Below are 16,161 nucleotides of genomic sequence, written 5' to 3' on the forward strand. Positions count from 1 at the left end.
ACTTTTTAGAGAAAGGCCCGGGTGAGCAAAGTAATTGTTTATAGTTCATGTAGGTATTCACTTATTATCTCCAGCCTTAAAACTAAACAAACTATTGTGCAGCCGTAAACTATTGTGTTACTGCTAAACACTAAAAGTGGCCAATTGCCATACTACACCTCCCCCGAAAGTCCCTTCACAACAAATGCATGCTCATGCAGTTCCTTCACCTCCACACTGTAAGAAAACACATCACACAAACCCAACTATTCCCACTACCATACTACGCTGACGTGTTTCGAACTCAGTCAGAGTTCATCGTCAGAGCAACACAGCCGTTCGATCACCATCATACCAGATGTTAGACTCAAGTTAATAAGCCGTGTCTTGGTCTCCAAGAACCCCATTCCTAGGAAATTTCTAGCATCTATTTCCAGTGCTCTGCCTACCCCATTTGTGAATACAGGCGTGATGTTTGTGTGTGTGGGTGTATTTCCAGTATTCAGGCTTGAAATATTTTGCTCTTTTTATAACCCACGATAGAGACGTCTCGGTGCGTCATCATCCATTTTTTTATTTCCAGGAACGCTCTCAATTCATCAATTACCGAGACAAAATAAAACATTTACAGTTCAATAATTCAAAGGGATTTTTTTTTCCTCATTCCTGGGGCTCGAACAACGCCTGATTGCTCGCCACTAGCCGCGGGTATTTCTAAAAATTACATTTTCTCCTCCCTGAAGTTCCACACAGGCAAAGCTGTCGTCATATGAAGATATTACACTCTGTATGATTAATTTACAGAAACATCTGATTGTACCTACTTGGACATTTTATTGAATGTCACTTGCAGCAACTTATTACACAGGTTAATTTGTTAAACATACTAGATTGGGGTTGACGTGCGTCTACAGTAAAATCAGAATTTGTAAAGTAAGTCATAATTGATCACAACGATGAACTTCGAGCTCAGTTCAGATGAAGAACTGTTCAAGTTGTATTATACCCTGCGGCGCTAGCTTGCTAATTTATAACTTGTTAGCTTCATGGCTCCGCAATGAAATGCATCTTGTATTATTTTTGTTTTAATGCGTGAAGTATGCTTTTATCGTGAAGATAAAAAGAGCGAAAGAGTAAGCCCAAGTTCTACTATACAGTAGGGCTACTACAAAATTATAAAATCTAAGTTCGTATCGTACCGTCCCTCTCACTCTTGTATTAAATAGTATTTGTAAGTATCAGAGGGACGGAACGATACGAACTTCGATTTTCGAGTTTCGTAGTAGCCCCTCTGCTGTTTTTTTGCGATAATAATAGGTAGTGCCTCGCCTTCTTTTGTGTTCGTCTGCTGAGGCAATACAGTGCCCCCAGATAAAGATCCAAACTATGAAAGGAATGGCAGGGCGATTTGCACGAGGAGACACCATTGCCTAGTAGTGAGATACTGTGATAATATACTTTCACCATACGTTGATTAAATTTATCTGACCAATAAATGTGACGACGTCTCTGTTTGTTTTGTTCGAGTAGACGGAGACGGCATCACATTTATCACAGCCTCTTAGGCTAGTGACATAAAAAGTCCTTATTAGTACACCAGTTTATCAGAAAATGTTGGGCACGTATGTTTTCTTTTGTCAATTAAACAAAAAATTATGAAGATATTGCCAGTTAAAGTTCCGCGGGACGTCGCACTGTGCGGCACTTTTTAGCACGACATGACGTCACGGGCACCCACTCCCGAACTTTCATGCGCTTCATCTTTGTCACTTATGTCAAATATTTCTGTCAATAAAGCTGACAGATTAAATAGAATAATATTTTTTCCCAGGAAACTACGTTACGTTTCTTTACCAGACTTAGGCCTTTAGCACACGGCGTATTTTAAACGCGCAGACGACGCACAGATGACGCGCGTATACCCGCTTCAAGCAAGATTCGAACGCAACCTTGTAACCTAAGCACACGGAGCGATCGTGAACCGCGCGTCTACTGCGCGTACGCGCAGATACAGCGATAGAGATGCGCTGTAGCCGCTCGTACTACAAACGCAAATCGGGGCATCTACGGCGCAGACCTTGTAACCTAAGTACACGACGCGTTCCTGAAACGCGCGTCGTCTGCGCGTTTAAAATATGAGCAAGGGGCCTAACCCCTCTTTCACCAATCACCATCCATTGATAAATTTTATTTGAAAGATAAATGTGATGCCGTCTCTGTTTCTTTTGTTCAAATAGACAGAGACGGCATCACATTAATTTATCCGTCAAATAAAATTAATCACTGGGTGGTGAAAAGGCCTTAAGAATGAAGGGGTAATGTTATATTATTATAGTGTAATGGAGTGATCTTTCTTCAACTTACTTCGGCTTTCACAGAAGTAGGTACAGAATACAAAGCTCTAGCCACCACGTACTTAGTAATTTGATTGACCGAACGCCGGTTAGAAATTGGCCGAAACATGTTTCATGTCATGAGTGCCAAGGAAAATACGACTTATTGATTTGGAAGCTTTTTGCACTTTTGATATAACAGGCTTATTGGATTTTGCTGTAGCATTGAATTTTCGATCATTATTCCACGGTAATTTACAAATCGTGTAACAGACTAAGGGGCTGTTTCACCATCCATTGATTAGCGTTAACCGACGGTTAAATGTGATGCCGTCTCCGTCTATTCGAACAAAACAAATAGAGACGGCATCACACGTAACCGCCAGTTAACGCTAATCAATGGATGGTGAAACAGCCCCTAAACATGCATAGTACAGTCAGCAGCAAAAGTAGATGAGCAGTCGTGGATGATCTAAATAGTCTCTTATTTTATTACCTTGGCAGTAGAGTTGTATGTTATTCATTTTGAGCACTGTAACCGCTCATCCACTTCTGCTGCTGACTGTACAAGTGTACACGTATTTGTACTCGTATGGCGTTTCTTCTTTTCCCAAGGACCTAGGTGTATATTTCTATGCGTTTACGATGGGATGTTAAATTTTGTAATCTGTGTACTTAAATAATTACGATGATTATTTTTAAACTACATTAACGATTGTGTTAAAATAAACTTTTTTTTTTAATTAATATAATGTCATTTGTAAAATACTCTCCTGTCCCAAAAAAATCCTTTGGATTTAAATAATTTATTGGACCAGGCAACTTTAGTTGAGTTCAAAACGCGTCAAGTGTGGTGGTGGTGATAATTTGATTTGTAATTGGGCTTGTGTCTTTGTGTGTGTTCATACAGTGTTGAAGGTGGAGGAGCTACATAAATACTAAAAGCTATTGTAAGTTCGCGGGTGAACAAAGTAATTCTTGTAGTTCAAGACACGACAGTAAGAGCAGTACCTAATCCTATTTTCAATGCCCAGATTTCGTATATACTACAACCAAGCCACGGCGCACCTGCTGCACCATCTCTCGCTAGTGAATTGGTGGTCGGGGAGGCTTTACAAGTCCCCGGTGCTGCCGCCGGCTGACAAAGTGTACTGCGACTTTAAAGGACGAGTGCTCAAAGTACCAGTGCTTCATGTGAGTTACTAATAAGACTAGATTTTCGTGTTAAGCAACTTCGAGTAACTTAACTATCTATCATTTGTGTGTGTGTGTGTGTGTGTGTGCGTGCGTGAGTGTGTGTGTGTGTGTGTGTGTGTGTGTGTGTGTGTGTGTGTGTGTGTGTGTGTGTGTGTATTTGTGTGTGTGACAAATGAAAAAACCGCGCGATAACCTAGATCCGCGCAGATGAAGTCGCGGGCATAAGCTAGTAAACTATAGGTACTTCAGTCAACTCGTGACCACGGCCGCTGCAATGCGGTCGAAACTTCGAGGTAATTTTGTCAATAAAATAGTAGTCGTGATTCATCGATAGACGATTAAAAGCAGTCAGTTATAATATAAGTGTAACCCCCTGTTTCACCATCACATTTATCCGTCAATTAAAATTAATCTATGGGTGGTGAAACAGCCCCTAAGTCTAGCAAATAGGTTTGTTTGACTCAACTTAAATGTATCTATAATATTTAATACGCACGACAAGCGCAAGACATTTAATTCATTTTACTTATTTATATTTATTTCTTAGGCACCGCCATGGCACTTTGTGAAGTATAATAATGATTCTTCAGTCAATGTGACAGGAGGGCGAGACGAAAAATTACTGTCTCTAATCGCTAAGAAACTCAACTTTAGGTAGGTAATTTTTGAAGAATGCATTATGTATACTTACCTCGATGATGATAATGGAACAGAACTATCGCGTATGAATTCGCCACTAGAGGCGCTAGTGTAGCGTGAGGGCTCCGAAATGTCAAATCTCTTAGTTTTTGGGTGAGCTACGCGGGTTTATTTATAATTAGAATAATTTTGTGAATATTTTGCAATATCTGAAATTAATTATGGCAAATATGCGTTCCGGGGCAATGAATGTCTATGTTTTGAGACAGTTTTGTCTTTCGGAAACCTTGGTTATCCCTTTTTTCCGAACAAAACGGGGACTATGCAACACTGTGGCATGCTCGATATTTTTATGGTACGGTTTTAAGGTGTATTAAATATGACTTTAAACTAAACTGTGTTTTCAAGCCCGTAATAACAGACTTTGAAAGCCATACATAAAAACCTCACGCAACAGTGCGCCATCCAGTGAGACAAAAAACGATAGCCCTCATTGCCTCGGTGATGGCACCAGTCATGGACAACCAATAATGGTTTTTTTTTCCGTTAGCCCAAATTTTAAGAACCGAACCCTGCTTTTCCAAAATAATAACACTAAAGTTCAGCTGATGATCATTACTAGTACAGTTCATGAATGGTGAGCTGTAATACATTAAATCTTTGTTGTCCATTAATGGGTACTATATGTACTATGATTGGTGCCTTCACCCTACATGTATTAATATAAACATCTTTTTGACGTTAACATTTTAGATACGAATATTACGACCCGCCTGAAAGAAGTCAGGGTTCCGGCATATCTGGAAACGGAACTCTTAAAGGCACTCTTGGACAGATTTGGAAAAGAGTAAGAAAACTTTACAATTATGATTGATTTTTTGGAGTCTTTTTGTATTTTTTGTTTCAACTCCAAATTTGATACTTATGGGTATCCCGTGAAACCATATCGTAAATACAAACTGACACATGGATGCACAGAAAAACCAGAAAAAGAGACCAGCACTGGGAATCGAACCCAGGTCCTCAGCATTCCGTGCTGCGTGCTATAACCCCTACACCACTGCTGGACCCTGCTGTTGTCCAGCAGTTGTGTAGGGGTTATATGTAGCACGCAGCACGGAATGCTGAGGATCTGGGTTCGATTCCCAGTGCTGGTCTCTTTTTCTGGTTTTTCTGTGCATCCATGTGTCAGTTTGTATTTACGAAAAACTTTACAACTCATTATCAATTACACAACCCTTAGGTACGCATTGAAATGAAACGATAACTAAATTCGATTTCAAAACTAATAACATTCTCAAACATGTTTCGAGATTTTGAAAACCACTTTAATGATAACTTAGGTAATATATCTAATAAATGTCTATAATTAATGAATTCTGTGGTATAAAACATCTCGATCATGATTAAAAGTTGTTAAACGCATTATACGCTTCGATGAACGCAAAACAAAGCTTTTACTATAAATTTAATACTTGTACGATGTTTCACTCCCTTCTATAAATAAACTTAACGTTTTGATGAATGAATATTTAATTATTTTTATTGACTGTAAATATTTTATAAAATAAATTATTACTCTTTTGCTAAAGAACGTAAGTACGAGTAGCTCGATTTAATTTTAAACTCGATAATATGGTTATGCTTATCCTCAATAAAAAAATATGTTACAAATTGTGAAGTTCTTAAAGTTAATTATATCATTATTCACGTTGAGATCGTCAAGCTTGAACTTTCGAGTTTTTGGAATAAGATCATTTTTTGTGGAAGAAGAAGTTAAGTACTTGATCGAGGAATAAGCGAATGATTCTAAAGACGGTTCGGTTTTTTAAGGTTCCACACGCGAAGGCTCCAAACGAAACCTTAAATGCTGTCACTCACTTGTGACCGTTTGTCTGTCAGTCATCTCGTCTCTGTCACACAAGTTTTACAGTCAAACGGCTGAAGCTACAGTCATTCAAATATTGAATAAATATTTTTAAATGTTATTTTAGAAGAGCTCTCGTACAAATAAAGGGCACACAAACATTTTTAAATTAATTAATTGTAAGAAAAATGAAAAAATCTTATTAATAAAAATCCCTACACTTTAAATTACTTTTCGCTTTTTTAGGTATTTTCGTCGTTTCTTTGGAGTCAGTTTATTTTATTTTTGTAGTTACTGAATCTTAAAATATTTTTTACGCCAGAAAGCGGATTTTTTTCTCGGCGACGTGTCTGTAACCTGGGAGGGTTTGCAAGCAGTGGAGTTCTCATTTCTGACGTTGGCTGATTCAGGGGCCTTCTTGACGCATGCACCAGCCAAGCTCAGTGAGACCCTGGCCATCATCAGACCTTTCCAGTGGGAGGTACATTATTGTCTGATTTGTACGCCGCTGTAAAACTGTAACATATTATTATGTAACCAACATACCTTATGTCTTAGCATACTATCCCGAAGACACACGGCGTGATTTCAGCGTAACTACGCCTTTAATGCAGTGTCAATACAAGCAACATATTTGCCAAAATTACGCAACGTTTTGGCGTACAACTGAACTTTGGTCTTCTGTTAACCGAAATTCCGCGGCACGGCAGGACAAAATGTGTCGTAATTTCGGCAAATGTGCACGCACACCGAATTTGCACGTTTACGGTGTGTCACATTGACCGAATTGGTGGAATATCGGTCACGTCTCTTCGTCATAGAGTGCTAAGACACTAATAATATAAATGTATAAACTGGATGCAAGTCAATGAACGATTTAAACACCTGTGTAACGATTTAAGTTTTTTTTTTCGTCATAAATATACGTACTTCGAAACCTATATTAAGATTGTGAGAAGAGATTACACTGCTCCACAGACAAATTCTAGGAATGATTCATATTCATTGGGTTGTTATCAAATTGGAACTTGCGACCCGCGGGTACAGACGGCGAACTTTAATAGTTTGGGTGAACGCTCTGTAAGCTACCTTTGTTCGAGAGTTGTGACACAAAAATCAAACTTTATTTACAATTTGTCTACTGTTTCGTATTAATATACGTGTTTTTTAAAATAACAATACCTACGGTGAATTTTTGAACGCCTTGTACGTTGTGAAACGTGTCGCTGGAATTAATGAATACATAGATATTCGTGATGTTGACCAGGAACGATTTTACCCAGAGCTGCAAGGGGGTGTAGGGGATCCTGGGGGATATATCTTTGCTTACAGGGGGTGCTGAAGGCTAATTTTTATATTCGCACCAGGGTGGCCAATATGGTTAAGGCAGCCGTTACTCTCACAATTTAATACAGAGACAGAGATATATGATTGCGAGCCAGTTGGTCGCATAGTTTTTTCATCCCCAAAATATTAATTACCAGCGTTTTCCACCAGGTATGGCCGTTGGTCGCAGCCACATTGCTGATGACGGGCCCAGCATTGTGGGCGGTGATCGCAGCACCCTCATTGTGGCAGAAGGGACACAAGAACCAACTCGCGCTTTTCTATAACTGCTGTTGGTTCACTACTTCTTTGTTCTTGAGACAGTGTGAGTTTAATTTGAATAATCTTAAAAAAATTGGCAACATCAACCCTCGTCATATTGTTCTTGCAAACAAATGCATTTTTTTTTTTAGCATCAAGCAAGGAGCCCTCAAGTACCCACAAGGCTCGCCTAGTCGCGGTCTTGATATCTCTCGGAGCCACGTACGTCATCGGCGACATGTACTCAGCGAATCTGACCAGTTTGCTCGCTAGGCCCGCTCGGGAGCCACCTATTGGAACCCTACCAGCTCTCGAAGAAGCCATGAAAAATAGGGGGTATGAACTTGTGGTTGAGAGGCACAGCGCTTCTTTGGCCATTTTACAGGTAAATTTTGATTTGATCGAATGATATTATAATCAATGATTTTTGTTTATTCGAGATTTGATAGTACATCCCATCATCATGTATCCAGATAGTCAGAAACACAGAGACAAGTGACACTAAAAAAAGTTTGTTTGTTGAAAAAAAATCCATTTTTTTAAATGGCTGAAATTTTTTGTTCACTTTACTTGCATTGTTATCCAAGTAACATACCGATATCAAAATAAAGCAAGCGCTTGTACAGTTGAGCTCTTATTTTTTGAGCAAAAATTTTATCAAAAACTATGTGAACACGGCTCTATTGATAACGACATAAAAGCGTGTTCATATATTTTTATTTGAATTTTAGCTCAGAAGTACATACTCGACTGTAATTCGACTTACAGTACGATTACTTGGAGTTAACACTTGACTCATACAACTCAACTTTGAGGTCATACAAATAAAATAGTTTTACATAATCTGTAAACGTGGGTAGCGGTATACTAAAAATGGCTTTATTTGTATGACGTCAAAGTTGAAAATTGACTTAAGGCACGCCCATCTGTCAAGTGTTAACTCGAATTAATCAAACTGTACAAAATAAAATTTAAAAAAATTACATTCGAAATAAAAAAACTTAAAAAAACGCCCGTAAGATAAGGTACAGACGTAGCGAGCAAAGTTTTGCCAACGTATTTTGTCGGAAAAGTTTGTATTTAAGTATCAATGCTTTCTCAGTTAGCTTACTGAAGTTTACTGAAGCTAATTGAGAAAGCTAGATAAATACAATACAATTCAATACAATAACTCTTTATTGCACACCAACACACAGCAACCAGTACTTACAGAAAACACAGGTATATCCTCTTCCAGTGAACCTTTGAAATATTGTTGATTGTTAATTTTGAACATGAAACTACCGTGAGGCTCACTCATATTAAATATATTGACCCGGATAACTCACGTCTTAAATCGAGTTTAGCTCGACATGGTTGGACGGTACCTCCGAGTTGGAAAACGGTGTTAAATAGTCGTGCTGCGGCGTCATCGGTGTGTGTGAACGTACCTTTACAGAGCGATGTGGTTAGTGTTGTGTGCTACCCTACATATGACAGTTGTAATGATGATGAAAACGCGCGTAGTTGTGTGCCGGTGTCAGTTTCGTCGGGTAGTCGCGCGAGCAGAGCGGCGGCGCGCAGTGCGCGTGTTGCAGCAGCCGCTGAGTTGCGTTGCTCCGAACACGAAGAGCTACGGATTAGCCCGAAACATGTCGAGCTAAACTCGATTTAAGACGTGAGTTATCCGGGTCAATATATTTAATATTGTTGATTGTTGTTTGATTGTTTGTTGTTTATTTAGAACGGCACAGGTGTGTACGGGCGGCTGGCGCGGCTGATGAAGCGGCAGCGCGTACAGCGCGTGCGCAGCATCGAGGTGGGCGTGCGGCTCGTGCTCGCGCGCCGCCGCGTCGCCGTGCTGGGGGGGCGGGAGACGCTGTACTATGACACCGAGCGGTTCGGTAAGACCGGAGCGAGGAGGCAATGCAGAGCGGAGTTGCGGACTGTGTAGGTCTATAGGCGCGGAGCTAGATAGCGGAGTAGAGCAAGACAGTAATACGGAGCGGAGATGCGATGGCGCGGAGCTAGATATCGGAGTGGAGCGAGACAGAAAAACGGAGCGGAGATGCGGTGGCGCGGAGCTAGATAGCGGTGCGGAGCGAGACAGTAATACGGAGCGGAGATGCGGAGGCTCGGAGCTAGATAGCGGAGCGAAGCGAGATAGTAATACGGAGCGGAGATGCGGAGGCGCGGACCTAGATAGCGGAGTGGAGCGATACAGTAATATGGAGCGGGTTGCGGAGGCGCGAAGCTAGATAGCGGAGCGGAGCGAGATATATAGGTAGAGTCATTCACGAGTTGCAGACTGTTTTTCCATTCATAGAGCTTCCCCCGCTCGCGCTCGCTTCTCCGCCCCGCTGCCTCGCTCCGCTTCTATGTTTTTTTAAGCTAACCAACTTCCTGTCCTCTGAAGAGGAGCGAAGATTTTTTTGTGCTATGGTGGATTTTTAACTCGCTCACCGCTCCGCTGCCTCGCTCTGGACAGGCAGCCTTATACTAGCGCTTTGAGAGTCCGTTTAATTTATCTATCGTGTAGTAACATACCACGTTAGCACGGCATCGGTTTTATACATTTAAAATGATAAATAAAGACTGATACAACACATTCCATCACAAAACATTGTGTCAGAAAAATATTAATCTCATCATATCTACTATTTTTAACACCCGACGCAATAAGAGGGGCGTTATAAGTTTTAGCCCAATGTCTGCCTGTCTATCTGTGGCTTATCTGTGGTCGCAGCTTTCAAACGGGTAGATCGATTCTGATGCGGTTTTTTTAAGCAAAAGCTAGTAATAATCTAGATAAGTAAATATATATCATAGGACAATATTGACACCAATTGACCTAGTCCCAAACTAACCAAAGCTTGTACAATGGGTACTAGGCAACAGATAAACATATGTATATGGATAACACATACTTAAATACATATTAAACATCCATGACCCGAGAACAAACACTCGTATTGTTCATACAAATATCTGCCCCGACCGGGAATCGAACCCGGGACCTCAAGCTTCATAATTAGATTCTCTAACCACTTGGCTATCCGGTCGGTTCTGAGCCAAGTTTAATTAAAACCTATGCAGACGTTTTGAGATAATAAACATTGAATGACAATTTTAGAGGTTTTTCTACTTTTTTTTTGTTGGTTTAAGTTATTAATACACTGATATTAGCCTCACTTGTTATCTATAACTGTATTTGTTTATTCATCGGACGGTCCATGTCAATGGTTTCAGGAGCACACAATTTTCATCTAAGTGAAAAACTTTATACGCGGTACTCGGCCATAGCGCTGCAGATCGGCTCCCCTTACCTCGAGACATTCAATCAAGTGTAAGTAGCATTGAGTTAGTAGGTATAATTTTTCGAGTATTGGGTACTGGCTCAGTAGTTGCCATTTTAATATTTTGTCATTCGCAATAGAGATGACAGCAGGGTGGCATCTACTGTGCATTTAGCGTGTCAAGCACGAGGACATTTACCCTATACTTAGATATTTTATCTACATGCATATCATAACTTCCCTATTATATGTTCAGAAACGACTATCAAATGGCCTTTATTAAGAAACCTGGTATCTGCGGGTGCATCTTAATGTTCACATTAAAGTACAGTGCATCTTAATGTTTACATTAAAGTATCGGTAATACTTTTTTTAACAATGCATATCCGTACATATTGTAGACAACTTATAACATGCATGTAGATAATAATTATTATTATAAATAAAACTTTAGTTATTTATTAACTGTTTTATTTAAGCTTTGGTAGGTACTTCAAACTAGTTATCAGTAACACTAACTTAAAAATACAGGCCATATCTGAACATATTATAGAAAACTTATGATATGCATGTAGATAAAGTTATGTATGCGGCTATACATAATTAGGCATTAAAACACTCGTGTGATCTTCGGCTCGTTTCATAAAACCACACTCGTACTTTAATGCCTCTCATTATGCACCAGCCACATAAATAACTAATACAGAAACAACATTTTCGTTTTTTTTTTGCTATGTATTTATTATTTCCTAAATTTTAATTCGCGAATTATATATCGTTTTGAGTATCTTAAAATAATCAGAAACAGAAAACGAAAGTAATTACTAGATAATTTTATTAAATAAATATCTGTACAATTAAATAACTTTCCTAGAAAATGTCACTCGGAACGGAAGTCGAAACAAAAGATCGGTTTTCTTTTACTTTCTCATCTGAATATTCAGGTAAATGAAGATAAGATAACCAACGAATCTCGAGTGACATTAACAATTCTGGTTGTATGTACCTACCCGAGAATAAAACAATAAAAAAAAATTTTTAGGCTGCCTAATTTTATAATTTCAAATTTCAGTATTATGTCACTGTTCGAAGCGGGAATCATTGCCAAGATGACTATGGACGAATATAAGAACCTTCCAGAACATTCGAGAAGATCCGATCCCGTGAGTGAATCTGAACAGGATAGCTCTGAACCGAAAGAATCCTCAGGAACAACGTCACAGGTATAAGAATATTATTTCAAAAAAATACTTGAAACTTTGCATGTCATATAGAAAACATAACTTTAAACTTACTCTTACTTACTTTTGTTGTGTTCACTAAGGAACATGTCGATTAAAATTACAAAAGAAACGTTTGAAATTCGATAACTATTATTTATTACAGATTAATAAAATTCTATATTATGATAAGGTTCTATGTTCAAACATCAAACATAGAGAAAGAGAGAGAGGAGCATTTATTGACATATTTGATGCACACAAAAATAAAAAACAATGATACACTTTACTGACACACAAACATTGACACTCAGCATAATGTTGCAGCAAGCCGCAACGCTGTTACTCAGTGGGATCCATTGTGATTGAAATTGGTTTACTACTCGTATAAATAAAAAGCACAAAATCATAAATATAATGTAATTTTCAAATCTTACCTGCCACCAAAGTCTCAGCCAATTTGTTACTCTTAATATTTATACTCGTAGATATTATAACAGTCCCATAAATAGTGCTTGAATGTCGTTTCAAATCAATAGCCTCGGAGAGCGGTATAAAGGCCCCAATGTAATTTACGTTCCAGACTCAACAAGTGGAGTCGACGAAGGGGCTCACCCCAGTGTCTCTGAGCATGCTGCGAGGCGCCTTCTGCCTCTTAGGGATCGGCCATTTGTTAGCAGGTAACCATAGCAACACGTAACCGGGAACGCGTCAAAATAAATAATGTTTAAAAATAATAATGGACGTTATACGCAATGGTCATGTGATATAACATAATTATCAGTGAATTTTGAACATGAAACTACCGTGAGATGCACTCATATTAAATGATATTGTAACGGATAACTCACGCCTTAGACCGAGTTTAGCTTAACATGTTTCGGGCTATTTCGTGGCCTTTCTTCTCAGGAGCACGCGACTCGGCGGCTGCCGCAACACGCACACTTACGCGCCACCGCTCCTGCTCGCGCGACTGCCCGACGAAACACCATGCATGCATGTCGAGCTAAACTCGCTTTAAGATGTGAGTTATCCGTTACAACATCATTTAATATAATTATCAGTGAAACTATTATTTATACAAACTTTTATGATCGTGTAAATTACAGATTGATTTAGGTTGGATTAGGTTTATTTTATAGTTTTTAAAAATGGAGAAGGCCTATGTCCAACAGTGGACGTCGTACGGCTGATATGATGATGAGTGTTTTTCTATCTTTGACATTGTATTTAGATTTTTTTTTCTAATTTATTTTGTGTGTCTCTTTTAAAACTGTATTTGCATGCTTTTGAGTATATTTTTATCGCAAATAAATGATTGATTGATTGATTATCATTATTACTTTATAATAATTTTGTGAAGATGACAATTTCTGAGAAAATTGCATTATATCAAATGATCATTATGTATTTCGTCTATTTTTTTATATTTGTTTATTTTGATACGTAACCATGGTAACCATTTATAAGACTTTAAGTTGGGCTTTACCCGAGGCTTTGCTCGCGTTAAACATTGGATCCGACTGTGAAAAGTATAAAACGATAAACAATTTACTTATATTATTTTGTACAATTATGAGTTTACATACATAATAATCTCAAGATCACGCTATCAATATTTCCAATATCATCCAAATCTGCCCAGTCGAATCTGTACTTAAACTAAAAAGTTAAAGTATACATTCGATCCCTAAACCCCTTTGATTAGTTTATGGCATCTTTCTCTGCTCATCAAGCGCCAAAATTTTGGGGACTTTTTAGTGTTCCGAATGTTAGACAATATTATGCCTTAACGTAGACACGTTACATACTCGTTATACGAGTTATTGAATTAATTTGAAGAAATGAATATCCCATATTTACTGAGACTTTGAATTCACGCATTACATTTTCCAGTAATGTCCAATTTTAGCTGAGCTAAAGACACAAATTTCGTATCACTTAAAAAGTTTCACGCTATATAAACATCATAGAGAAAGTAGCATGAAGTGTCATTTAACATGTTATTTTCTTTTTTTTAAGCTCTGACATTAGCCATTGAAATCCAGCTTCACCGACGATCGAAAATCAAAACTACCGTGGAACCATCGACCAATAGGAAGCCAGTTCGAGTAAGCGTTGTAATCAAGGCGCAGAAGTGCTTCAGAAAATATTGCAGTCGAGTTGCCCGAACCATGTACCGACAAGTTGACAGGGCGCTGGGCCCTGGAGTTCTTTAAAAGAAATCGGTTTTAGTATAATATATACATATCATAGGACCCTTATCTGGCATAATCTTGTTTGCCAGAAACTCACTTAGCATAACACATGTAATATCGCTTAAACGGTTTTAGCAGATTAATATTTTATTTATTCACAACACAAGATACAATAATATGATAGGAAACAAAAATAATAAAAACTACATAAATATACCTAACTATAAAAAGAAAACACCATCTAAGAGGCCCTCCTGCGGCATAGACCCCAACACACTGGCGGCATTACCTCTCTGTACAGTCAGAGAAATTCGCTGGGAGAGGTAAGCGCCAGCTCTGGGGTCTCCTGAGGTCACTATCAGCCGGGACGACAAGGCCCCCATCAAGGCCCTCATGTCAGCCGACCAGGGACCCATTGTCTCCACTGCGAGCGCCGCAAACTCATAGTCCTTTAAAAGAGAAGAGTATTTGCGGCGCTTGAGAACTTGGGCCTGGTCAGCTGCAGCCCCGGCTTGTGAGCGGGTTGCCTGAATGTGGGACTGCGCGAAAGTGTCGACACACGTTGCGTCCCACACCAGAGCCCTACCCAGCTTCCATGGCACCAGAGTAGCCCCGTCGGGGCGCTTACCTCGTCTCTGGCCATGCCAACGGGTTCAAGGATTGCGGGCACAGAGACGGTGGCAAGCAAGCGGCGGACCAGGTCATTGATGGTGCCAAGGCGGAATAAGTGAGCAGCGCTTTTGGGGCATTAGAGGCCGTGACGTCCCAGCTCATCTACGTCCTTACCACAAGTACAAGTGTGGGAGATACAAATTCTGCAACCAAGCCTTAAGGATATTGCTATCCTCAAGGTGCTTGGATCCAGAACCGTACCTAACTGACGGGAAGGGAGGGCGTTGAGCCAATGGCCTGACTCCGGGGCTGATACCGCCAGGAGACGGGCACGTTCAGGGTCGTCCGGGCTATTTTCCAATAGAGAAGCATGGGTTGCTTTTAACCGAGGGGAGTCCCAATCTTTCTGAATATGGCGAAGAACTGGGATGTTCGCTCCAGGACATGAAACACACCAAGCTTCTCTGACCTTCTTCAGGCACGCTAACTCATCGTCGAGTAACTGTGAAACATTTAAAATGGAACTGACGAGAGGTATCGAACCATGAACAGAGGACAGGAAAGCCGGTAATGCCACGCTAGACGAGGAGCGAAAACCCAGCCCCCCAAATCTTATTGCGAGAACCGCTTGGGTCCATGCGATATTGTCAAAATGAATATTTAGAATTTTGGATAATGTAGACTGAAGAGAATTGTCGATTGATGATAAAATGGAGGGGAATTTCCATAAGGGGCAGCTGCGGAGTAAATACATAAATTTTGGAGTGAAAAGACAGAAACGGATAATAAAGAGCGCTATATGTGGGTTAATTTTAAAAAGCAGGTCAGATGTGTTCTAAATCTAAATCTAAAAAAATAAATAAATTTAATTTACAGTCAATGATCGGGTTGATTGACTCGTCGAAAATAGGTGAGCCTAAAAGAGTGACAGATGAACTTGAATGAACGGAAATATTTGGAAGAACTGCGTTAAAGTTTGTTGAAATTTCAATTTTCTTATCTTGTGAAAGGTGATCCGGTAAAAAAAAACGCATTTTGTGAAGTTTAAAGAAAGGCCAATGTCTAAAAAATTTGAGGCATCCCCGCCAAGGGACCCGTTGTCGAGGTACTATAAATTAAATTTGGAATTTAGACTTGAAAAGATGGGATGGATGACTATACTGAAAATGGCAGGCCCAAGCGGATCTCCCTGTTGGCAATCCATGCTAGATAAAATAATTTGGTCCCCAAAAAGTAACTTTGATGGCGCTCCGT

General features: G+C 39.5%; 1 protein-coding gene across 2 annotated transcripts in view; it reads left to right on the forward strand.

Moving 5' to 3' along the window:
- LOC141433229 (ionotropic receptor 40a-like) overlaps positions 1 to 14,419 on the forward strand; it is a 58,629-nt gene extending 44,210 nt beyond the window's left edge. For both annotated transcript variants that reach the window (XM_074095174.1, XM_074095173.1), the window contains 11 exons: positions 3,347 to 3,506; positions 4,057 to 4,163; positions 4,902 to 4,995; positions 6,338 to 6,496; positions 7,513 to 7,666; positions 7,755 to 7,987; positions 9,326 to 9,485; positions 10,831 to 10,927; positions 11,950 to 12,100; positions 12,681 to 12,777; positions 14,120 to 14,419. In XM_074095174.1, coding sequence (XP_073951275.1) covers positions 3,347 to 3,506; positions 4,057 to 4,163; positions 4,902 to 4,995; positions 6,338 to 6,496; positions 7,513 to 7,666; positions 7,755 to 7,987; positions 9,326 to 9,485; positions 10,831 to 10,927; positions 11,950 to 12,100; positions 12,681 to 12,777; positions 14,120 to 14,316 — 1,609 coding nt within the window. In that variant the 3' untranslated portion in view covers positions 14,317 to 14,419. The remainder of the gene's footprint in view (positions 1 to 3,346; positions 3,507 to 4,056; positions 4,164 to 4,901; positions 4,996 to 6,337; positions 6,497 to 7,512; positions 7,667 to 7,754; positions 7,988 to 9,325; positions 9,486 to 10,830; positions 10,928 to 11,949; positions 12,101 to 12,680; positions 12,778 to 14,119) is intronic.
- The last annotated feature ends 1,742 nt before the right edge of the window (positions 14,420 to 16,161 follow it).

The sequence above is a fragment of the Choristoneura fumiferana genome, chromosome 12, assembly GCF_025370935.1.
Source record: "Choristoneura fumiferana chromosome 12, NRCan_CFum_1, whole genome shotgun sequence".
Classification (NCBI taxonomy): domain Eukaryota; kingdom Metazoa; phylum Arthropoda; class Insecta; order Lepidoptera; family Tortricidae; genus Choristoneura; species Choristoneura fumiferana.